The 22,910-nt window shown below is 53.4% G+C and overlaps 9 protein-coding genes across 9 annotated transcripts; 5 read left to right on the top strand and 4 right to left on the bottom strand.

Moving 5' to 3' along the window:
• Positions 1-1,949: 1,949 nt before the first annotated feature.
• Z519_00515 (uncharacterized protein) lies at positions 1,950-2,870 on the top strand (the record flags this gene model as incomplete). The annotated part of the gene is made up of 1 exon (XM_016758272.1): positions 1,950-2,870. One exon carries the CDS (start codon positions 1,950-1,952, stop codon positions 2,868-2,870), a length of 921 nt encoding a protein of 306 aa, XP_016625521.1.
• Positions 2,871-6,875: 4,005 nt separating this feature from the next.
• Z519_00514 (uncharacterized protein) lies at positions 6,876-7,367 on the top strand (the record flags this gene model as incomplete). The annotated part of the gene is made up of 3 exons (XM_016758271.1): positions 6,876-7,040; positions 7,062-7,159; positions 7,184-7,367. 3 exons carry the CDS (start codon positions 6,876-6,878, stop codon positions 7,365-7,367), a joined length of 447 nt encoding a protein of 148 aa, XP_016625520.1.
• Positions 7,368-7,403: 36 nt separating this feature from the next.
• Z519_00513 (uncharacterized protein) lies at positions 7,404-7,925 on the top strand (the record flags this gene model as incomplete). Its single annotated transcript, XM_016758270.1, has 1 exon — positions 7,404-7,925. The coding sequence occupies one exon, from the start codon at positions 7,404-7,406 to the stop codon at positions 7,923-7,925; it is 522 nt and encodes a 173-aa protein (XP_016625519.1).
• A 226-nt stretch (positions 7,926-8,151) lies between these two features.
• Z519_00512 (uncharacterized protein) lies at positions 8,152-9,579 on the bottom strand (the record flags this gene model as incomplete). Its single annotated transcript, XM_016758269.1, has 3 exons — positions 8,152-8,583; positions 8,639-8,781; positions 8,838-9,579. The coding sequence occupies 3 exons, from the start codon at positions 9,577-9,579 to the stop codon at positions 8,152-8,154; spliced, it is 1,317 nt and encodes a 438-aa protein (XP_016625518.1).
• A 375-nt stretch (positions 9,580-9,954) lies between these two features.
• On the top strand, positions 9,955-12,660 carry Z519_00511 (dethiobiotin synthase; the record flags this gene model as incomplete). Its single annotated transcript, XM_016758268.1, has 3 exons — positions 9,955-10,118; positions 10,172-10,274; positions 10,330-12,660. 3 exons carry the CDS (start codon positions 9,955-9,957, stop codon positions 12,658-12,660), a joined length of 2,598 nt encoding a protein of 865 aa, XP_016625517.1.
• A 418-nt stretch (positions 12,661-13,078) lies between these two features.
• Positions 13,079-15,838, bottom strand: Z519_00510 (uncharacterized protein; the record flags this gene model as incomplete). The annotated part of the gene is made up of 1 exon (XM_016758267.1): positions 13,079-15,838. The coding sequence occupies one exon, from the start codon at positions 15,836-15,838 to the stop codon at positions 13,079-13,081; it is 2,760 nt and encodes a 919-aa protein (XP_016625516.1).
• A 1,039-nt stretch (positions 15,839-16,877) lies between these two features.
• Z519_00509 (uncharacterized protein) lies at positions 16,878-19,325 on the bottom strand (the record flags this gene model as incomplete). The annotated part of the gene is made up of 2 exons (XM_016758266.1): positions 16,878-19,151; positions 19,200-19,325. The coding sequence occupies 2 exons, from the start codon at positions 19,323-19,325 to the stop codon at positions 16,878-16,880; spliced, it is 2,400 nt and encodes a 799-aa protein (XP_016625515.1).
• Positions 19,326-19,705: 380 nt separating this feature from the next.
• Positions 19,706-20,860, top strand: Z519_00508 (cytochrome c1, heme protein, mitochondrial; the record flags this gene model as incomplete). The annotated part of the gene is made up of 4 exons (XM_016758265.1): positions 19,706-19,810; positions 19,862-20,016; positions 20,070-20,132; positions 20,185-20,860. The coding sequence occupies 4 exons, from the start codon at positions 19,706-19,708 to the stop codon at positions 20,858-20,860; spliced, it is 999 nt and encodes a 332-aa protein (XP_016625514.1).
• Positions 20,861-21,166: 306 nt separating this feature from the next.
• Positions 21,167-22,811, bottom strand: Z519_00507 (uncharacterized protein; the record flags this gene model as incomplete). Its single annotated transcript, XM_016758264.1, has 2 exons — positions 21,167-22,528; positions 22,587-22,811. The coding sequence occupies 2 exons, from the start codon at positions 22,809-22,811 to the stop codon at positions 21,167-21,169; spliced, it is 1,587 nt and encodes a 528-aa protein (XP_016625513.1).
• Positions 22,812-22,910: the final 99 nt, after the last annotated feature.

Below are 22,910 nucleotides of genomic sequence, written 5' to 3'. Positions count from 1 at the left end.
GCAATGTTTCCCCTGATCCCACTCGACATGGGAATCATAAGGACATACCTACGCAGCCTAAACGAAGGGGTTGTTTCGATGGCTGCCGTGCTGCGTCATATCACGCAGGGTCTTCTCGTCTTTCCCTCTATCAACAGCAGCCGCGTCGTTGCAATCCTCCACGACTTGTTTCGGCTTCGTTTCATGTCTTGTTTCCTACATGCCATGTTTCGGGCTCGAAGAATCTGCGTCGATCTGGGGCGAGCACGCGACACCGCCTATGTAGCGCGAGGTGATGAGATTCGGTGCGGTCGAGTCGATTCTTTAACCTCGGATACTTGGGCCGGTTGCGTGGAATTTACAGGCAGTGGGTGCGACCTTGGGCGGTTCATGCAATACCTAGGGGTAGCTGAGACATGATACGGGAAGAGGCACAGGGGGGTGGTGGACCGAGTGACTACCTGGATCTGCATGCCTCTGGACCATCGAGGTTAATATTGACCTTCCAGCGAGGGTTAGTGTTGGTGGTGGTTGTGGGTGGTGTTTGGATCGAGATGGCGAGGGTCGAACAGGGGTTCCAGGGTTTGGCCGTGGTTGGACCATGCAAAAGAATGGCAGGCACTGGCAGCGAGCTCCTCAAGCTACTGTAGGTAATGGCTTAAAACTTCGTAGCGAACTTCGGAGAATTCTCTTCGTGCAGCACAAGCTGAAGCTGAAGCTGGTGGCGAATCAGACGGCGGGTCAGATCGAGTCAGAATAGTGAATGGGTGGCCGGGATGGAGGAGCCGAAGAATCTGGTTTACGAAGATCGAAGATTGCCTAAGGCCCAAGTACTGCCTAAAGTATTGCCTATTGCCTGTAGGCTGCAGGCTGCAGGCTACAGCCGAAGTTTCTGCGCCGGCTTCTTTTTCCGTTTCCAACCGCCCGCCTTGGTATTCTTTGGGTGTGGTACCTCTGGATGGATGGTTGGATGCAAACATGATTGGCCACACCTCTACCACCTCTACCACATCTACCACCTCTATCACCTCCAATGCCCCCCCCTCATGGTTCCACGATACCACAGCTGAGGGATGCGGAAGCAGCAGGCGGCGGATTCTGCCAAAGAACAGACAAGCACAAGCAGCTAAGACGCTTTGTTGTTATCGAGAAGCGATGCCGTCTTTCAGCCGAACATGGGTTTAACTTCCTCTAGAGGCTTAAAACGAGTTAATAGTAGCAGCAGGAGACTGCCAACTGGACCTGGCCAGCCTCCTTCCTGACCTCAACGCAGGGACCAAGACCCACTAACATCCCGTGGATGCAACCACCACCATACACATCATACACACCATACACCCCATCCGCACCATCCACCATCAGACACCACAGGACAGCACAAGGTAGGCACCGTCAGCGCTTGCTTCCATCCTCTATCCGAGTCCCGGTCGATCCCTTCAGCTTCGTTGTCTTGTCAGGCCACACATCCTGTCGGACTCTCTTCAGGCTTTTCACGAGGCGTCCCTTGCCCGAATCTCCCATGGCCTACCTTCCATTGGAAATGTGCTAGAGCTACAGCTACAACGAGCGAGGGTCAGCATCCCTCAGCAAGTCCGAATGCCCCCGCCATCTTCCCTGTTTGTGTATACTTTACACTTCAATAGCGGACCTTTAGTCATTTCTACGGTCGGAGGAGGCTTGTCCCACCCGACATCTATCCGGACTTTTCTACCCTGCCATTTGTCTGTTGTGCGTACGTTGGTGTTATGGGTCGTCGAAGCCACCGCAGATCACTGTTCGCTTGCCTGCGGGCTAGGGAGGCCCCGCACCTCGCCAATCAGACATATACATTGTGACACCTCCTCATGCTTTCAAGCGTGCCAACCGATTTCGATCCCCATTGTTCCCTACCTCGAGCCCCCCCTCCCATCCAAACAGACAATTCTATATACCTTCCGGTTGATCAATCGTGAATTCGATGTTGGCTGCCCATGGAGTCCGAAGGCAGCGAAGGAAGCACTAAAATCAATCCTGTCATATCCAAGCAGCAGCGAGTTCGCGATAACCAACGACGGAGCCGTGCTCGACGTCGGGAATATATCGCCGAGCTCGAGCACCAGTTGCAACAATGCCGCAACACCTGCCGTGAAGCCGATCTGCAACGGACAGCTTTCAGTGAAGTTCAAGCCGAAAATGCTCGTTTGCGACATCTTTTGAAGAATGCGGGCATCAATCCAGATCTGCTAGAAACTCCTCTGGGAGACACGACCCTTCAACGTCCTGGTGGTCTCACGGCAGCCTCTTTTCGAGAACTGAGACCAAAATTATCCATCCCCGAGGCCATCAATCCTTCGGCAACAGGAATGCAGAACCCTGTCGGTGCTGCATCTTGTTTGACCCCGTCGCCTTCGCCCTACTGCACGACACCACCTCTTGTGTCCGCTGGCAACTTCCCATTCTACGACACTCAGTATTGTTATGACCTTATGGGCCCTTCGACGGCTCCTGTTACCACAATGTCGGCAGCAGCGGCGGCGGCAAATCCCCTCGCAAGCACGTCCTGCGAGTGGTACTTCCCGCCGCACGGCGAAAAAGCACACGGACCCAACGACAACTCGTTTGTGCGTCAGGCGTTTCTTGTACCGTCGAACGGGCCACTTTGTACAGACGACGGCAACAGCATTTCCTGCTCGGTGGCGAAAGACATGATTGCACAGTACAATCCAACGCCAGAAGAGATGGACAACATCGTAGCTCGGCTTTCGACGGGCTTCAGTCCGCCCCTGTATCCAGGCGAGAGCTGTCGGGTCAACAGACAAGTTTTATTTCAGATACTCTACGAGTTGAATTCGAACCAAGTCCCGTCATTTGTCAATGGACACGTCATTGGCTCAGGGCAGAGCAAGTTGTGACGGCTTCAGGTCGCAGGGCGTTTGTTTCCGGCCGGTCTGTTTCGACGTGAAGGAGCCAATGTCGGAGCCGAAAAAGTGATGGGCCGTCCTTCGCCTGTCGTTTGAAGGGCAGAGCTGTCGCGAGCCCTCTCACAGTTGGAGCAGCGCAGAGGCAACAGTGCAAGAGGATATGGACGAAAAAGTGATATATTGGAGCTCTGGCAATTGGGGGGGGGGGGAAAATCATGCATGAGACCACGGCCCTATGGGGCAAAAAATTTCAGTAGGAAACAGAATACTGAGTCAAATGACTACCTAGGTAGCACTATGTAATATACGGGTGGCGTGATGAGCGATGCAATACGAAGAGTATGAATTGGTCAGAGTCATTTTCCCGCCTCATCAACGACCGTCTGGAGAACCCAGAGAATGGCATAGTAGGATGGCACAGAGGCTGACGGTAGGTGTCGGTGCACGGCCGATGCCGCTGTTAGCTTTGGCCGATTCCTGCACGGTTCTTCCAGAGTTTGGTCACGAGGCCACAAGGAAGGGAAAGATCACAGACGAAAGAAGAAGAAGGAAGGGAAGAAGTGACTAGAAACGGAAATGGGCAGGTGAATGAGCGGTTAGTAGTCGTGGGAGTTGCATCCCCAGGGTAATGTTCCTGCTGTGTGATTGTACCAACCTTGCTCTCGAGCTTGTCTCGTTGGGGCCAGTGGGGGGTATGGCGCGATCCACTCCTCTGTCGTGATCGGCGGGGCGCGCAAGAGTGGGTCTTCCGGCCGCCAGCTTCCAGCTCCCAAGCTTCCGAATAAAACTCTATTTACCAAAGTCTCTCTCTCTCTCTCTCTCTGTGCATCTGCCTGCCCTCTGCCTCCCTCGAGCAAAGCGGATGGGGATACGGATTGGGAATTTCAAGAGGTGAGTCTCGTCTGTTCTTTCCTCTTTTCCCATTTTTCCCCTCTCTTGTTTCTCTTCCTCCTCTCCCCTCCACTCCCTTCCTCTCCCTATATCGCACCAGACCGGATGAGACAACGGACAACCTCCGTCGTCGAGCTTCAACCCTGCAGCCGTACCCGTATACCTGGACCATCATCGACCAGGCCGAGCTGACCAGCTTCGTGGGCTTTTCCTTTCCCCATTTCACACAGCAGTTCCTGGAAAGAAATGGAGCGCGGTCGCCTGGTCCTCTTGTTGACCTAGACCCACTGGGTGCTGTTGTTTCCCCAGATGGGCCCTTGACCGCAGCCACACTGCGTTTCTTCCCAGAGCGCGCTCCATCAGGTCGCCAAGTGTCTGCGTCGACTTGGCCATTCGTCGACAGCATCTGGAACTCACGGGCAACCATCATTCGCCCACGCCCAGGGCTGCAAAAACTCTTCAGGCCGGACCTCCGGGTGCCCACAGCTCTGGTTGGGGAAAGAGATGTCGTCTGCACCCTTGTCTGGCTGACCGTACTGTACGCCCAGTACCGGACGATGCGTCCACCCCACTGTCTTTTTCTCGTTCCCCTTCATCATGATTCGTGGCAGCTGATCGCAGCACGATGCACACCGTCTTCTACCCTCGCAAAGACAGAGCTTCCATGACGCGATCTGTACTTGTAGGGGGATCAACGTACAAATCGGTCATATGATCTTGATCAGATGTCTGACAGGGTAGGACTGTCCGGGTACACGGAATTGGTGGCTTTTTTTTGGGGGAGGGGGAGGTGTAAATCCATTGGGTGGGAGATCTTGTGGATGCTAGGTACTACCTTGACCTCTTCCCTGCTGTTTGCTGACGAGTCGGCAGGGAGACAGACGACATTCGCAGAGTTGGAAGACCCAGCTACCAGTCCCTGCCCCTGCCCTGCCCCTGCCCCTTTCGCCAATCTCTCCACAAGATAACCTTCCTCGACCCAGCATTGTAAGCCTTACAAGGTGCCTTCGCTGGAAAGACATGGGCCCTCTCACCCAACGCCGGACAGCATACCGGGGTTGATTTGACAAAGGATATTGTGACGGCTTGGCAATACCGAGCAGTGTTGCGAAAGTTGATCGACCACGGAATTGTCGGACTCTGCGCTTATCTAGGGATCGAACAACTGATGTCCGGGAAACTTCAAAAACGGAACCACGTCAGTCACAGCACCGAGACCACCTTCGTTATGTGTTCAAGCCCAGTTCAAAGATTGCAGCGCCGCCGGCCACTCAGGAGTCTCCTACCGGAGGAGTTCAAGGCAAGTTTCTGTGACATGTGCTCACGGCCTCGACTAACGAGGCCGTGGAGCACGTTCGCTAACATGCAATACAAGTTTCAGCCCAACTGTCGCAGGACCCCACCTGCTCTTCAACAGGGGCATGTCGAAGTACCCGACCGTCGCACAAGCAACGGCTCCCACAGCCTTGTGCGACATGATTGTGCGACATGACATGACGACACTCCTTACCCTGCCGTCGCGGGTGGTTCAAGAATGGCTCTAATGTTTCGACGGGAAAAGGGACTTGTGTCTTCGAGATCAAAGATAACCCGACGCGCTAGACGTTCTCAGACGTTGGTGGGCACTAATACGCCCTTTCTCTTTTCTGTGGGTGTTTTGCTCTCCCCCTACTATCCCTCCTCCTCTCGCCATTCATCCGCGGCCTGTGCAGGCAGCTTTTTCGACATTCCAGCCGCGGCTGAGAAAGCCAAAACCGTAACCGATAGACGATAGACCTAGTATATCGCCTCTGCTATCCTGGCTTGATGCTCACCTGCAACAAGGCAAGAGGCAAGAGGCAAGAGGCAAGAACCATAAGGCAAAGAGAACAAAGGATGGCCAGACTTTGGGGGCCGAGCCAATCCTCAAAGCGGCTCCCCGCTACTTTTCGCAGCTAGCCTCGTATTCGTGTTTTGCCAAGCAGGAGGCGATTCGCGCGACAGGGACAGACCTACCCATTACCTAGCTCGCTGGGTACCCATGGTGAGTGAGGCTAGTGCGCTTCGTTTGCAGGTTCGCCCCTTGTTTGATAGGCTCGATAATAATAATACCCCTGCCTACATACCTAGCAATATGTATGTACTTTGTACCGGGTATGTAGGCTGGAGGTCTCGCTAGCCAATGGCTGCCCCGCTTGCTTGCTGCAAAGAGGCAGATGTTTGTTGGGGGGCCCAACTCATACATACACTCCCTCCTCGACTGCAGCACCCACAAGGCACGACTTGTCGCTTGGGTTGACACACCCTATCCGCTGGTGCACCATCAAGTTGAGCATCAGGGGATCAATGCCGCTGTTCATCGCCGATGCAGGAACGCCAGATAATTCTCATTAGTCAGCGGCAGCAGTAGCATGCTTGGGTTGTTTTTCGTCCTTGGACACACGGGTCACAGTCTCGACGTTGACGGTGACGTCGACGTTTACGGCTGCCCCGTGATCAGCATCCAACCGATAGCCCATCCACGCCGCCGTGTCCAAATCGACCGCCACCCAGAAGCACGAAGCGTTCCCGAGTTAGGACAACACAAGACTCGATGTGATATAATATCCAAGACGGGCACAGGGCAACATGTAGCTGACTTAGCAACAAGTTTGGGGCTTTTTCAACAAGAACAACGCTTCTTTCGCGCCATCGCTCTGAGATGCAGCTGACATAAGTTGCTTATGTAGTTAGATCATATCCATTGACTGTCTCTTTTCGTCGTCTTTCAGACACGTCGCGCATTGATTGTCCCCTGCCTCCCACAAATCATGGCCCTTCGAGTCTCCCGTTGTAACCGACTCCGTTGCTTCGTTGGCCGAGGGGACGGGTTTACTTGCAATGTGACAAGCCATTAGAGGTCGAGTGTCGAGATTATTTGTTTGATTTGCCACTCGTGCCAGGACATGCATTGCGGCCTGGGAAAGGGCATGGTATATATAAAAGTCTTGCTCCCCCAGCTGAAGTAGGGTATTGTGGCGACTTCCGTCTGGAGCAGCCAAAATCTTTCTTTTGGGGACAAGCTTCTGCGATCAAGCCTGACAAAGCGTGTCATCTTCAGGCCAATGCCTTCCCGGGAAAATCAAGATGCCTCGAGTTTTGGTCTTTGGCGCAACAGGATATCTTGGTCAAGCGGCCACTCAAGCGCTTGTGCGGAGCGGCCTGCACACGGTGTATGGCCTTTGCAGGTCTGCCTCCAAGGCCCAATCTCTGACAGCGTCTGAAATCATACTCGTCATGTGCGAGGACCCGGTGAATGCACCCGACTCTTAGCTGAACGCAGTTCGAAGTTTCAGGATCGACGCCGTGGTGGACTGCACTGCCACGTACGGCGACAGCGCCCAATTCCTCGCCGATATCAAAAAGGTCGGGTAAGAGTACCTGGAGACCTTCAGGACAAAAGAAGTTGCGGCACCTCCCAAGATCAGCTTCATATACATTTCCGGCGCATGGGTCCACGGGAATTCAGACGGCCCTGTCACCGACATGGATCCGGTCGGGGCCAAGTCAGCCCCGACACAGCCGCTGCATCTTGTGGCGTGGCGACCCGAGCTGGAGCGAAAGGTCTTGGCTGCCTGAGACGTGCTCGACGTGTTGATCTTCCGGCCCGCGTAGATGCATGGTCGCAGCAACTCTGACTGGACTGCTTTGTGGGGTCCGATTGCTCAGGCGGTAGCAGATGGCAAGAGCCACCTCCAAGTCCCCGTTGCGCCAACGTCACAATCGCCAGTCATTCATGTCGACGACGTGGCGTCGGCCGTGCGCTGTGGACTGGGCAAGATCTCCCTGCTAGGAGGTACGTCTGTGTATCCTGTCTTCGACCTAGTCTCGACAACCGAGAACATCCGCGACATCCTCTCGGCGTTTGCGCGGGCATTGAGCTCGATGAAAGGGCAGGGCGGTAAACTGGAATTGGAGCTTGTTGGACCGGGGGATCACCTTTTTCTACAACCACTGGGTGCAACTGTTCAATGTGACAGTGCCAGAGCGCGAGAATTGCTTGGTTGGGAACCAAAGAGGAACGGCCTCGTCAAGGAAATGGGCATCTATGCAAAGGCATGGGAAGCGAGTCAGGGAAAAGTGTGTGAGGACCATGGTGGCCCCGTGGGCCGGACAAATGAAGAGCGACTGGGATGATATTGGGACTTTTTGCAGAGCGATGGAGCTGCCAGTCCACCATGGTGAATACTTAGGGAAACAAATTTGACAACGACCTTTCAGACATCTTGTTCGTGTTTCGATGTCGGTACTGTACAACGGGAAAGTTGAGCTCGCAATTTCCCTCGATCCATCGTCGTTGCGATGGCTTCAAAGCCGGTCAACTGTCAGCTGGTGCAGAGTTTCGCCAGAACACGGCTTAAGATTACAATTTTGCGACAAGGCTTCTCTCCATGTTTAGTCCTACTGGTTGACTGACGGCGTGACTTTGTGGAGTGATTAGACGCTTTGCGTGCAAGTCCCTCGTGCTTTCACTGACGATCCATTGCTTGACACATTCGACAAACCGGTCGATCTGCTCTACGGTATTCCCCGCATGTAGGCACACCCTCACACGCTCTGTACCCTTGGGAACCGTAGGGGCCACGACCGGACGCACGATAAACCCCGCCGATTGACAGTACGCGGCCAATGACCGAGGATACGGGCTGAGGATGGCGAAAATGGGCGACTCTGGGCATGTTGTTGGAAGCGTGACAAGAGTCTGAGAAACTGGGCCACTCTCCCCGGCGACGCCTGCCAAGGTCTGCAATCTTGTGTAGAGATGATCGATCAGATGGTAGAGGTTGGCAGCAAGCTTCAAACAGGCATGTTAATTGAGACAGAGAAAACAGAGAGGGGGCCCCCCTTACCAGATTCGCTTTTCCCATTTTGAGCCATTCATATGCCGTCTTTATTGCAAGAAGCGAAGGGTAGGACATAAATGTTGTATAGATTAGCGGTCGCGCGTAGTTGATAAGGAAGAGTCGAATAATGGGAGAGCACAAGATGATTGCTTTTGATCCCGTCAGCCCAACGGTGTTCATTGACATTGCATGCTGGGACACTCACCGCCGTTGCAAGCAAGAGCTTTGCCGAACGTATGAAGACGGATTGACACGCGCTTTTCAAGTCCAAGTTCACAGACTCTCCCAGAGCCATTTGGCCCATAAACCCCTGTAGCGTGGGCCTCATCAACCACCAGGTGGGCGTTGTTGTGGGGTAGTATGGCTTCCATCAAATTGACAATCTCTGTCAGAGGGGCAAGGTCCCCTTCCATGCTGTACACTGTCTCCACGGCGACAAAAATGGTCTGACTCGGACTCGAGGAAGAAAATTGCTGTAATATCCGACTCAAGTCTTCAACATCATTGTGTTTGAAGGATATCTGTTGCTTCGCCCTGCATTGCCTCATACCATCGTGGACGCTCGCATGGATCAGTTCGTCGTAGATGATGACATCCCCCGGTTGAGGAAGAAATGTAAAGATGCTGACGTTGGCATCAAAGCCCGAGTTCGTCAGAAGGCCAGCCTCGGCGCCATGAAATGCAGCAATGTCACGCTCGAGGCTTTCGGCAACTTCAGAGTGGCCGTCTAAAAGCCTTGATCCTGTTGATCCAATGGGCGTGCGGCTGCGATTGAGAACCGCCAGATAATCATCCTGAAACCCCTTGTTTGTAGACAGGGACAAGAAATCGTTGGAAGAGAAGTCTACCGAGCCGGGCGGACTCGATTTCAGGTTCCGCAGCTTTGACTGCGATCGACGTTTTTCCAGGAGAGCGGAAAGGCGCTCTTCCAAAGGGGATGGCGGCATGGCTGACTGGTCTGATGCTTTCAAGTCGGATCACAGAAGTTGCTGTGGCGAAAATCACAGAAAAGGATCTCGTCGCGTCCTGCTTTGTAGTCGGAGCCAAGGCAACTGGATGGATTGGCCGAGGATGGAGAAATGTTGGGCTGGTTGGGTCAACAACTGGAGCTGATGGTCCCGGGCATTCGATGAGATGGCGATCCAAGCAGCATTTCAGCGTCCAATCGGAGGGTCGGAAATTCCCGGAGGACAGAAAAGCGGGTCTTTTCTTGGCAGGAACAAATCTGCCTCGCTGCCTCGGTCAGCGACGCACCAATTCTGCCCCCGAACGTCGGCCACGCCTCTTCCTCCGTGTTCCTCCCTCTCATCGGTGTGGGCGTGATGCTGTGGCGCGACCTGAAGGCATGGCAGGTCTTCGGAGCCAATACCAATGTTGGCAAGACCATTGTCTCGACGCTGCTGTGTCGGGCTCTACAGAACCCTGAGCGCCGGGTGCTGTATTTGAAGCCCGTTTCTACTGGTCCCAAGGGGGAGGCAGATGTAGGGTAAGCGTCATTCAACATCCGCTGTCCTGGCCGCTCCTGACGTATCTCCACAGACATGTTGACGCTTTTGTACCTGGAATTGTTTCAAAGTACATCTCGCAATTCTCGCGCCCGTTGAGCCCTCATCTGGCGGCTCAATTGGACCAAGATGAAACGGTGCGAGACCTTGGCCATCTGAACGCCTGGCCCTGTGACGACTGACAAGCTCCAGATACCCAGATCAGACGCCTCAATATTGGCCAGAGCCAAAGCTATTCTAACGGAGCACGTAGAGACAGGAGGCAGATATGCTTTCGTCGAGACTGCTGGTGGCGTCCTCTCACCTGGTCCTTCTGGCACTGTCCAAGCCGACCTATACAGACCACTGAGACTGCCAACGATTCTTGTCGGAGACAGCCAACTCGGAGGCATCGCGACCACCATATCAGCCTTTGAATCTTTGCATGTCCGGGGCTACAACGTTGACTCGGTCGTACTATTTGACGACCCAGAGTGGGGAAACTTCGACTATCTCAACACGTATTTCCGGAACCATGGCATCTCGACATTTGCCTTGCCTAAACCACCTCGGAGGCATCAAGACGTCGAAGAGGACAAGCGAGCACTTCTGACCTACTATGGTGGATGGTCGAAATCGGGCGCCGCCGGAAACCTGCTCGACCTACTCAACCAAAAGCACTTCTCACGGATCTCCAAGCTTACGTCGATGCCTTCCCAGGCAGAAGCAGTGATATGGCATCCGTTCCGTCAGCATGGAATACCCCACAACATCATCGCAATTGATTCGGCGTACAAAGACCATTTTCAAACCTATAACCAAGAGGCCGACCCGGCGCTCACGGAACGCCAGACCACTTCGACTTCTGGACTAACTCCACTGGCAGCACCGCCGACTCCGCGGTCCCTCCTTACACCCCTCTTCGATGCATCTGCGTCATGGTGGACGCAGGGCCTCGGCCACGGTAATCCAAATGTTGCGCTGACAGCGGCCCACGCAGCCGGTCGCTACGGGCACGTCATGTTCGCGCATGCCGTCCACGAACCCGCCCTCGATATATCCCACAACCTCCTGTCGACCCTGCAGAACCCACGCCTGAGCCGAGTCTTCTTCACTGACAACGGCAGCACAGGCATGGAGGTCGCCGTGAAAATGGCGTTGCGGGCCTCCAGCCAGCGGTACGGGTGGAGCAAAGACGACGGCAATGGCAAGAATCCCGTTGCGATCTTGGGCTTGAAAGGGAGTTATCACGGCGACACCATCGGCGTGATGAACTGCTCTGAGCCCAGTGTATTCAACGAGAAGGTGGACTGGCATCAGCCTTGGGGCCATTGGTTTGATCCGCCCTCTGTCCTTATGCGGAATGGCGTTTGGGAACTCACGATGCCGGATGAGATGCACGCCGCGACCAGGACGCAACAGTTTGACTCTCTAAACTCCATCTTCAACTTTGATGCTCGGACAACCGACGCGAAGCGGTACGAATCCCACATCACCACGACCCTTGAACGTCTCGTCCGCGACCAAGGCAGGCGTTTCGGCGCCCTCATACTTGAACCCATCATCATGGGCGCAGGAGGCATGATCTTCGTTGACCCGCTCTTCCAAAGAACACTCATCAAAACAATCAGAGCCAGCCCTCACCTGATCGCCGGCGGCGAGCCAACAAAGCAGTCCTCCGAAAACGCCGAGGAAGAGCAAGACCACGGTGGAATGACCGACTGGTCCGGCCTCCCCATCATCGCCGATGAGGTCTTCACGGGCCTCTATCGCCTCGGCCGCGCCAGTTCGTCGTCTTTCCTTTCTTGCCCATCCGACTTCAACCCGTCAGCAACATTGCCATCATCATCAACCCTTGAGACCTCCCAGCAGCCAGCTCTGCCCCCCTCCCTCGCACCCGACGTATCGGTGCACGCCAAGCTCTTGACTGCAGGACTCCTGCCCCTCGCCCTCACCACGGCGAGCGAATCAATCTTCAAGACGTTCCTCTCAGATTCTAAGACCGACGCCCTCCTACACGGCCATTCTTACACGGCACATCCGATCGGGTGCATGGTCGCCAACAAGGCGTTGGACGAGTATCGACGTATGGATATGGACCGGGACGGAGGCTGGAGCGGGTTCAAGCGAGCCTGGTCGGGTGACAAGATTTTGTCCCCTCCATCCTCGTCGTTGTCGTCCTTGCCATCCATGCCCGCCGACCGTCAGAAACAGAAACAGACGAATCCACAGATCTATTCCTTCTTCTCCCGGTCTCTTCTCCAAGAGCTATCCCACCATCCCCGGCTCGCCGGGTGTTTCGCACTGGGCACAATCCTCGTCCTCAAACTCGCCGAGCCTCAAGGTTCAGCGGGAGGCTACACTTCGACAGCCTCTGCGGAGCTGCAATCGCGGCTTTTGACGTTGCTTGACGAGGACGGCTGTGGGATCCATTCACGTGTCTTAGGGGATGTGATCTACTTCATGGCGAGTTTGACCACGACGGCGGAGCAAGTTGAACGGTTGGGAAGGACGCTGTTGAGGGCTTTGGATATGGAGCCCTGAGCATTGTTCTAGTCCAAGCCCATATATGTGCATTCTCTCGATGTAGTCGCACAAAGACGGCCCGGGAGCGCCCGGTACTGAAATTACTGTCACATTATAGCGAGAAGCAATATATAACGGGGTATTAATATTGTGGCTCTTGCAATCTCGCTTCGCTCAAAAAATATGCAGTACTGAAGGAACCCGTCCTCGAACAGGTAGGTGAACAACAGCAATCTCCAGGTGAAAATATAAATACGAAAGGGACACCAGCCCCCAGTCGGCCACAACTGGCTTATCCACAGCTACCAAATACGCTCATACACGGGTTGAAAAGAGCTCTACAGACGACACGGCCATGTCCGAGTCACAATCTCATAGAGTCAAATCTCGGCTCACTGTTTCATGATGCTTCCAGGTGTCTCTTTCGATAATCTTCCTAGCCTGCCCATCTGACGTGCTTGGCTTCCTCATCCGCTCTCTCTTTGCCCTTTGCCAGGGGGCTATCACTCTTAGCCTCAGCCGACATTTCTTTGTCACAGTCCCAGATGAAGCCGTTCTCCCCAACAAACCTTCTGCGCGCTTGCTGGCGCCGACGCGCATAGATGCTGTGCAGTGCAGCAAGCCCATTTCTGTAGAAAATCCAGACAGAAAGTCCGCCATTCTCGGATGAGACCGCAATGTCATCAACAACTTGATCGGTAACACGAGCAATGACAGAGCCAGCAACTTGCAGCGGCTCATTAGCAAAGTTGTCGTCGTTTTCGGGGGTTTCTTGGACTGCTGAGCCACTGGGCGTACCGCTTTCGTCACGATTCATCAGTGAGTCCATGATCAAATCGCTTTGCCCAAGCACTCCAGAATTCTCGTCCCAGACGTCGATCGAACTTCGCTGATCTTGAAGTTGCCCGAAAACGTCAGAAGGAATACTGTAGAGCACAACTTGATCATCATCGTAGACAACGACGAGTCTCAAACCCCATCCAAGGGCTTTGCCGACCGCATAGCGACGTGGAGTAGGCTTTTGATGGCCCTGCCCAGGAGGAGGAATAAACACTATCTTTGAAACAAGGTTCGTTGGGCCTCCCAGCGACGCGTCGCTACCCAGGCACAACGATCCATGCCCCGGATGGATGAAAATGAGATGAATCCCGTCACTCACTGGGATCGCATGAAAGTGATCACATTCAATGGTCCGCAGAACCCCTTGTACTTGATCTGGTCTTGGGGGACTGGCTGAACTGGACGATTCCCCTGAATCCCCTGCGGGTGTAGGGAATGGTAAGTTGCCAAAGAAGAGTCTTGTCAAGCTTTGTCGTCGGCCAAAGGCTGCTGGAGTAGGCCAGTACTTCCACTTGGCTGGCGTACTGTCGCTCCTTACCAGCTGCTGCGCAGCTGGTCCCGCGGCACTTGATATCAGTCTGAGCTTCCTCCCTGAGTCCACTCCACGTCGTCGAGGCAAAAAGTAGAGATAGTCACTCGGCGCGGCAAGTGGAAGCCAACGGCTGAAATGAACTCCAGCAAGAACATTGACCCAGTGAAGTTCCAGCCCCATCCGACATCCAAACGCAACAGAGTTGCCACTTGGGCAAATCGCTACGCTTCTTGGCTGATCATCCTCGCTTCCGAGATCGGTGAATACCGCCGTCGCCCTGGTCTCAATTGAGATCCCTAGGCGATCTTCAATCCCCTTCGGGCTCTCCGAGCTAGACATCTGCTCATTACACACGAATGGAGGAGCCAATGGAGGAGTGGGCAGAGATGTGTAATTCTCCGGCGTCGTTGGCGGCAGGTCCGAATCAGACACATCGCCAACATGCGTTTCTTGTGAACTGATGGGTAGATTGATACTAGCTACCCTGGAAGGTTGGCAGTCGACTGAGCTGTGGATGTACGAGTGCATTCCCAAACTCATCGTGTCGCCGGAACTGTTGCGATACCTTGTTTGGATGTGCCTGCCATTTAAGTCCCACAGCATGCCAACACGGCCTGCAAGAAGAGCGGCAACCGACCACCGCCCCGAACTAGTATCCATGCTGACCTTCAAGACATCAATCCCGGTTGCCAGCCTGACCACTGGGACAAGTGACTGCTCAGAATCAGACAAGCTGTAAACAGATATGTCGCTTCCAGAGACCACGAGGACAAACCTGCCACAGGCTGATACCGTGAACCTGGTCTTTTTCGGTAAAGCATGTGAGGTCATGATCTTGGAAAAATCAACTTCCTCAATGATTGAAAGTCGAGACGATGGAAAGGAGTCTCCGGATAGAGAAGAGCCTCGCCAATTGGGCGATAGTCGACTTTCCGTAGCCAATCTTTTGGAACACAGCCACTCTTTGTCGATGACATTTTCGGCGTCGGTTTGCCCTGGGCCGAGACGAGTCTCCCAACTTCGTCTCTTCGCAACGATGTGCCCCTGCGCTTGTTCAAGATCCATGGCCAACGCAGTCTGACAACCACTGGCTCTGAGCATCGGTCCCAGGACTTTGCGATCCAAGCTGGCTAAGAACCAAGATCTGCACGTGTGACGGGCTGCCTCAAAGTCAGAGGGCGACAAGTAAGAGAAGACTTCTTTTAGAATTTCTCTCGGAAGACGATACGCCCCGGGAAAGCTAGGTCGAGGCAGAGTTGCATGCCATTGGCGGCAAACTAGTCGCATAGCCTTATAATCATCAAAGGCCATATACTTGAGCACATTCTCCACAACCCGTTGAGGACAGAAAATGTCCAAGTTTGCCCCGGCATTGCTGGCCCGTCTAGAGATCCCAGCCATTGACGGCTGAGTGGTAAGAGCCGTCAAAAATGAGTCGGTATCGCAGTCTGAGATATCTTCGTCGTCACCAGAACCAGCAGCGGAATAGGTCAGCCTTGCCAGAGTGTCTCGATGACCAGCAAAAGCGTTGGGGCGGAGGTATTCCGTGGCTTCAGAGGAGGTGGATGTCTTTCTTGATGAGAGCTCTTCAGGAGAAAACGGATTCACAAAAGTAGCACGCTCCCTTTCCCTCCAGTTTAAATGGTCGTCAGACAAGAAGTGCACCATTGACGATCGGATTGGTTGTGCCCTAAGATCGGCAGAACTAGAGGTTCGGCTGATGGTGGCAGAGGTTGGGTCATCAGCCCCTTCACATGCACCATCCATTGTATTCAGCACGCTAGGCCAATGTCGTTGAGTTCCATAACCAGCTGGCTCGTGCATTTCCCGATTTGAAGCTGTAGTGCAATGCAGAATCTCAAAGCCTAGAATGGGAGGAACCGTACGAGGGCCGAGTGCACTGGACTGCTTCGTGAGACTCACTGTAGCAAATTCCGCAGGGAAAAGCTGCCTTGGGCAGAATTCAGGGGGGGGAACAGTAAGATTATGGGTGAGCTTGCCGCAAGCCTGTGTGGAAAGAAGGGTGACTGGTCCTCGATCTTGGCGTTGCGTTGACTGATAGTCATCTTGAGAGGCCCATCGATGTCTCGAGCCAGGATGAACTGTATTGGAGAGACCCACACAGCGGCAGGATTCAAAGCCTGTCGGCTGCTCAAGATAGTCTGCAAGTTGTATCAACCTTGGCGTGCTCCTTGTTGCCTTCGATTCATTATCTCAGCTCGATATCCGGTGGAGAAGAGTTCGTCACCAGTGTTGCCGAAGGGCGAAGGCCGGTAGAGCATGCTGAATTCGTGGTCGTGTAGGATGCAATCTCCTCGAGATACGAGGACCCAGGAGCCAGGGTGGCGAATAGCTAAACTGGTTATAAGCAGTGATAATGAGAAGGTGAGAAGGACAAATGAAGGGATTAAGAGTGTGTCGAGATAGAGATAGGTTTGGAAACAGGAAGTAAATGGACTTTGATGTCAAGGCCGGGAGAAACCAGAGTGAGGTGCTAACCTGGGCCGCAGTCAACTCGCGCCTGCAGGATAATTGACTGACGTGGCCGAAACGACGTGACTACAGCTGCCTCGACTTGAGCGGTCATGAGAATGCCTGATGACCGCGCCTGCACGACACGAAGGAGAGGCAGCAACCCTCTGAGATAGGCATCATGACGAGAAGAAGCATGTCGGGACCTGCTAAGTCAGCAATATTTCGCGTGATCGCCAATGTTGGTTGAAACATTACATTAGAACCAGAGGCATGGAAATGGCCTGGGTGACAATTGTGTACATGGGTATCTCTGGGACGGACGATAAACTTCAATACTTCGCTTGCTATGCTCCAATGAATGACCCAGGACGAATATCCCCTCCCAACCTCAATCATTCTGGCGACGTCCATGCCCGGGCCTTTTAATCCACAGGGTCTCCAGAGGCTGGACGAGATTCGGGTTGATATAGCGAAGACCCGTTTCCGGATCTGTGTCGACAGCTCGCCCATACTCAGTATCTCTGTCCCAAGCAGACTCTGGCGGTGTGGGAAGCTGGGGCGTGCCTGGACGATCGATGCTTCGAAGCGCGATAAATCGCATCAGAGGAACATATGTCCGTTGGAAATATACAGTAAACCAAATAGTACCCGCCAACAAAGGGGCCAGGAATAACGAGGCCGTCAGAGCGCCTCGAAGTGCCAGGATACCCGTCATCGCCACTTGAAAGAGGATTAATCCGGTAATAACTCGGTTGCAGATCATTGGCCAAGCTCGACCAGTTGAATGCTGGCGGTGCTCCATGGCGTAAAGCAGTTGATATTTGTAGATGAAGCCACCAATAAGGAAATACACCAATCCGAATAAAGTGATCATCCACGATGCAGGGAGGACGCTGTAAACAATACAGATGATAAATATAAGCATAGTTTGTGGCAGATAGAAGCCGTAACTGAAGATAGGAGGCTGAGACAGCTCTGCATAGTCCCGGGGTGTCTTTGCGCTGATGAGGTAGAAGGGGTACAACGCCACCGAGCCGAATTCGAGTAGCCTGAAAGGAAGGAGGCCGAGGCCTTGGAGGACGATAAGATTGACATAGAAAGGTGAGAGTTGTTCGAGAGCTTTGGCTACTGCATAGGCGATTCCTGCAGTGTCTCGAAGGATGTCTCGCAGATCTTGCCAGAAGTCGTAGAACGTGGTGGCAGAACCCCAGATTGTGAAGACGATAAAAAGATTAAAGAAGATGAAGAAGAAGTTTTTGGATATCACCGACATCTCAACATCGCCTTGGGAGGTCATGCCTTGCTGATTGGCGAGCCAATCGTACAAGTAGGGCACTGCCAATGCCAACACCGAGAACAACAAGGTTGGCAGACCTGTCTGGACCAATGAACGGATAATCTGATGGTGTTCGAGGGCTGCCGCAAGGCCAGGAAGGACTTTGTCAATGACCTCAATACTGAGCAGGCCGGCAAGAGGAGCAACAAGGGCAGCCCACAAAATGGTAAGGAAGCCAATGAAGACCATTATGCTCCAAGAGCGTACCATGCGGTGATTCCTGGAAAGATATGTGTTCTTCCAGACGACGTCGGCCGGTGGCGGCGCCAGACTAGCAAGGAGCTGTCCGGGCTTGGGATCAAGAATTGCTTGTACAGCCATTTGGCATGCGGCAGTCGATTCCATTGTGACAAAAGCCAAAGGCGTCGGTTTGAATACAGTGGCTCTCAGTGCGTGTATCCTCTCGTCCATGACGCGCAACTTCTCTTCGTAATAGTTGATTGCGTCAATCTTCTTGCTGTATAGTTTGAGTGGTCCATATCGAAGGCTGAGCGTGGGACGTCTTCTACCCACAGGCGTGGTATGAGCTTCTTCCATCTCTGATCTTGAAAGAAGAGCTCCGCTTTCGTCCCCATCAAGAAGATCACGTTCCTGGTGGGCTCGGCGAGAATGGCGCAGCGAATGGCTATGACCCAGATACGTTGCCCATGATTGTTCGAGTTTGCGCAAGCACGTCATGCGCTTCGACACGAGTTCATCCAAAGTTCGCCAGTTTCGACACAGCATGACGCTATCCACTTTCCCAATCTGTAGATCTTCAATGAAATTCTTGATTGCCTCCTCCGACCTCATTTCCTTAGGGATGCCTGACAGGCGCAAGGTTCTGTCGGTAATGGTGGACTGGGTGCCGAGATAAGCTTGTCTGATTCGAATAATAGTCGAGGTCTCGATGATCAAGAGATATATGGCCACACAAGTGAAAAAGTACGCGAATACGACGTACATCCACAGGTAGCTGTCATCCTTCTCGATCTTGGGCTTCTTGGGTTTCTTCTCGTCGTCCGCAAATAGAAATGGAGGCTGGATAAAGGGCGCCGTGCCATTGATCGGAGGGTAGGGCAGTTCGCCAGTGTACCGGTAATTGACGGGTAGGATGATGGTGAGAGAAAAGAACAAGGTGATTGAGAGGTACTTTATGGCATATCGGAAGAAGGAGAGAAAAGCGTAGGCGTCAAGACCGGCAGAGGCCAGAACCTCTGCGTCCGAAATCCTCAGCAGTACTGGAATCCATCCGAAGAGTGACTTGGGCAGCTCAGGCAAACGCGAGGCTGCGCCCGAGGTTTTCTTGCGCGCATGATACAGGCTGGTCCACTTGGGGCGGAGGACCTGCAGGTGGTCAGTATCGGGACGAAAGTAGCGTGGAAGTTAACATACGCAGAAGGAGAGGAACGCACTCAGCCCGAAGACGACTGAGATGATGACTTGGGTGTTGAAGTCGCGCTGGTTCGTGCTCTTGAACTGGTCATTCCAAGATGGATTCTTGTTTTCACGCAGCGACATCACGCGCCGCAGCAGTGAGTGCCGCAGAGGACGGAAGGAAGTGTCGGTCTGCGCTTCAAACCAGGGCCGTCTTCACAGCAAGTCCAAGGAAGAGTGACGAACTCTACAATCTTCATCACGCTGGCAGATCACGTGTGGCCTTTTTGCGGTTCCTGCCGCCGCCGCAGCCAGGATTTGTAGATGGAGAGTCAGCCAATCATAGAGAGCGTAATGAACCCCCGGAAAATGTAGCTTCAAGCTTCAACCCTAGACATCGTCTCTCCTCCACGACCTGTGCCAAGTCACTCTTTTTCTCTTCCACCCTCCGCAACTTGCCCTCCTCTCTTCGTCTTCGCACGGCTAGCCCACCATCTGTCAAGAGCGTACGGCTTCTGGACATGATGTTGGCCACGTCGGCCGTCCGCGGTGCCCCATTGAGGGTCGCTGCCCGAACCATTGTTCGAAAAACCACAACTGTCGGTCCACCATCTTTGCGATTCCTTGCAGTAGCGCGCAAACATGTATCGATTGGACCTATTGCTAATGTTGCATCCCAGCGTGCCGCATCTTCGAGCTCCTCCGAAGCCGCCTCTTCTCCCTTTTACCTTACACTGGGTGCTTCTGCTGCGACCGCAGCTACAGTAGGCTCAATTGCCTGGTACTACCATCTGTTCGGACAAGATGTCTATGCTATGACTCCAGCGGAAGAGGGGTAAGCTCCCTAGAAATGATCGAGAGCTACAGGCGACTGACGGCAGGTTCAAGTTTACATCCAACCCAGTATCCGTGGGAACATACAAAATGGACAAAAACATTCGATCACGCTGCGTAAGAGCTATCCAAACAACAGTGTCGAGCATGTCGAGTTGACATTTTGCAGTCTCCGAAGAGGGTTCCAGGTTTACCGTGAAGTCTGCGCCGCTTGCCATTCCCTCAAGCGAATCCCATATCGGTCACTGGTCGGTACAATAATGACTGTCGACGAAGCCAAGGCCTTAGCGGAAGAAAATGAGTACGACACTGAGCCGAATGATGAGGGAGAGATTGAGAAACGACCCGGCAAGCTGTCAGACTACATCCCGGCCCCATACAAGAACGACGAAGCTGCCCGTGCCGCCAACAATGGTGCTCTCCCTCCGGATCTATCCCTCATCGTTAAAGCCCGTCACGGCGGCTGCAACTATATCTTCAGCTTACTGACCGGGTACCCCGACGAACCACCCGCGGGTGCGGCTGTCCAGTCAGGCCTGAACTTCAATCCATATTTCCCCGGTACAGGTATCGCGATGGCTCGTGTTCTTTATGATGGACTGGTTGAATATGAAGACGGCACACCCGCTACCAGCTCACAAATGGCCAAGGACGTGGTTGAGTTCTTGAACTGGACTGCAGAGCCGGAAATGGATGAGCGCAAAAAGATGGGAATCAAAGTTTTGATCATTGGCACTGCCTTGTTGGCTCTGAGTGGCTGGATCAAACGATACAAGTGGGCACCTATCAAGACGAGGAAGATCATCTACAACCCTCCTGGACAAAAACCCGGGTTTAGAATGTAAGAGGAGAAGAGAGATAGATCAGGGGGTGACGGGAGAATTCAATACTCTTTTTATCGTCTGGGAAAACGCCGATTAGGATCCCCAGACGGATGGCTGGGAAGGGTCGTGGTTGCTTGTAACAATCCAGAATTATACAGAATTCACCGAATAAAAAATAACTGCACATATTTCATTAGTATCCAATATGACACTTAAATCGTGGGTATCACTCAAGTCTTCGTCCTGTCGTCTCTATGCACCCAGCCACAAAATATTGCCGCAACGAATCCATCATCGTGTTCAAAGCAACAGCGATCTTTGACGAACTCAATGCTTCCACACCTTGACAAGCTTGTCCTTTCCACCACTCGCCACGCAGGTCCCGTCAACCGACCAGTCCAGGGCGAAAACCTCGTCCATATGTCCCGGCAAGTCCATCTTCAACTTGGCCGTCCTCACGTCCCACACTTTGACAGTGGTATCTTTACTCGAACTTGCCAGCAATCTGCTGTCACTCGACCACGCGCACATATACACGGAACTCACGTGACCTCGTAAGGTGCAGATGAATTTCCCGTCTCGGCCGTTCCACAGTTTGACGCTGTTGTCGAAACTGGCTGAGGCAATGTAGTGGCCGTCGGGGGAGAAAGAGACATGGAGAACCTGCTGCTGATGGCCCAATAAGCGCGCAATAGGCTTGGGCGTCGCCTTCGAATCCGGGTCGAAGGACGAGGGTTCCCACAGGAAGATGGTGTTGTCATCCGATGCAGAGATGAGTCTTTCGACCAACTCGCCTCCGTGGCGTGCTGCTTCTTCGAATTGCTTCTTCGCTTTCTCGATCTTGTCTTGAGTTGATGACGGGCCTTTACCCGTGTGGTCGTAATAGGATGTTCTTAGGGCGAAGTCTGTAGAAAGCGAAAGGTGATTGACCCAGTGGGTGTGTGAGGATAATGTATGCAAACAATTCCACGTTCGTGAGTTCCATACTTTGATCGTTTTGTCTTGGGAGGCGGTGAATACGCGATGAAGCCCGCCCCATCGCACACAAGTCACCGATCCCTTGTGCCCGGAAAGAGTTTGCTCACACCTGCGTAGCGGTATGTCCCATATTCTGATCGTGCCATCTTTTGAGGCTGACGCCAATCGCGGTTTACCAGGTGCCTGGTTGTGGTATGGCTCCCACGAAAGGCTTGTGATCCATTTTGTGTGCCCTTTCAGAGGCCCGCCGAGAGCTGCTCCCGATTTTGGGTCCCATAGCCGCACGGTGTTATCCATGCTTCCTGTGGCAAGAAGTTTGCCGTCGGGAGACCATGAAACGGCAAGAACCCAGCTTGTATGTCCTTTCAAGGTATGTAATGGTGTTCCGGTATCGCAGTCCCATATTCGTGCGGTATTGTCCCCACTACCCGTGGCCATCCTAGAAGATGTTTCTGGCGAGAATGCAGTTGCAAGTATAGGTTCCCCATGCCCTGCTATTGACGCGGAACATCGTGAAACGGCACGGACTCGAAATACCGCCTGAGGAGTGAACTGGAGGATGATATGGTCTTCAGTGGTTTTAAAGCCGGGCTTGAGGATGGAGTTGTACAAGTCCGTTTCCACCTCGGAAATGGAATGCGCGGCGTCGTTGATAATCCGATTTCGATCATTTTGGAAGAAGAAGCGATAAGGCAATTTCTCGGTGGGCTCCTGAGAGAAAGAAATTCAGCATTCCACGCCACTCTCTGGTTCACGTTGATTTTCCTACATGGCCTTGTATTGTATTCAACAGTGTCTCCAGGTTCTTGACCGTGGCATCTTTCACAGGAACTGAGACCACCGGTCCCGTCAACTTTCCCGTGCTCTGGTCGACAAATTGTACCCTCACGCCGCCCAGGTTATCTGGTATTTTTGATTCTTCGAGTGCCTTTTCTGCCTTCTCTTCCGCAGCGATCTTTTGGCGTTTGCTGGGAGGCGGTGCCAGGGTGGCCATTCTGGGCTTACGTTCGAAAATGATCTTGACCTCGTCGAGTTGGTTCAGGGCTGGCAGTCCTCGAAAATAAAATTATCGACGTCGGTGGGCTTCAGCCTC

This window comes from Cladophialophora bantiana (genome assembly GCF_000835475.1).
Source record: "Cladophialophora bantiana CBS 173.52 unplaced genomic scaffold supercont1.1, whole genome shotgun sequence".
In the NCBI taxonomy this organism is placed as follows: Eukaryota; Fungi; Ascomycota; class Eurotiomycetes; order Chaetothyriales; family Herpotrichiellaceae; genus Cladophialophora; species Cladophialophora bantiana.
Note: the sequence above shows the minus strand (reverse complement) of the source record. Positions and strands in the feature narration are given on the sequence as shown.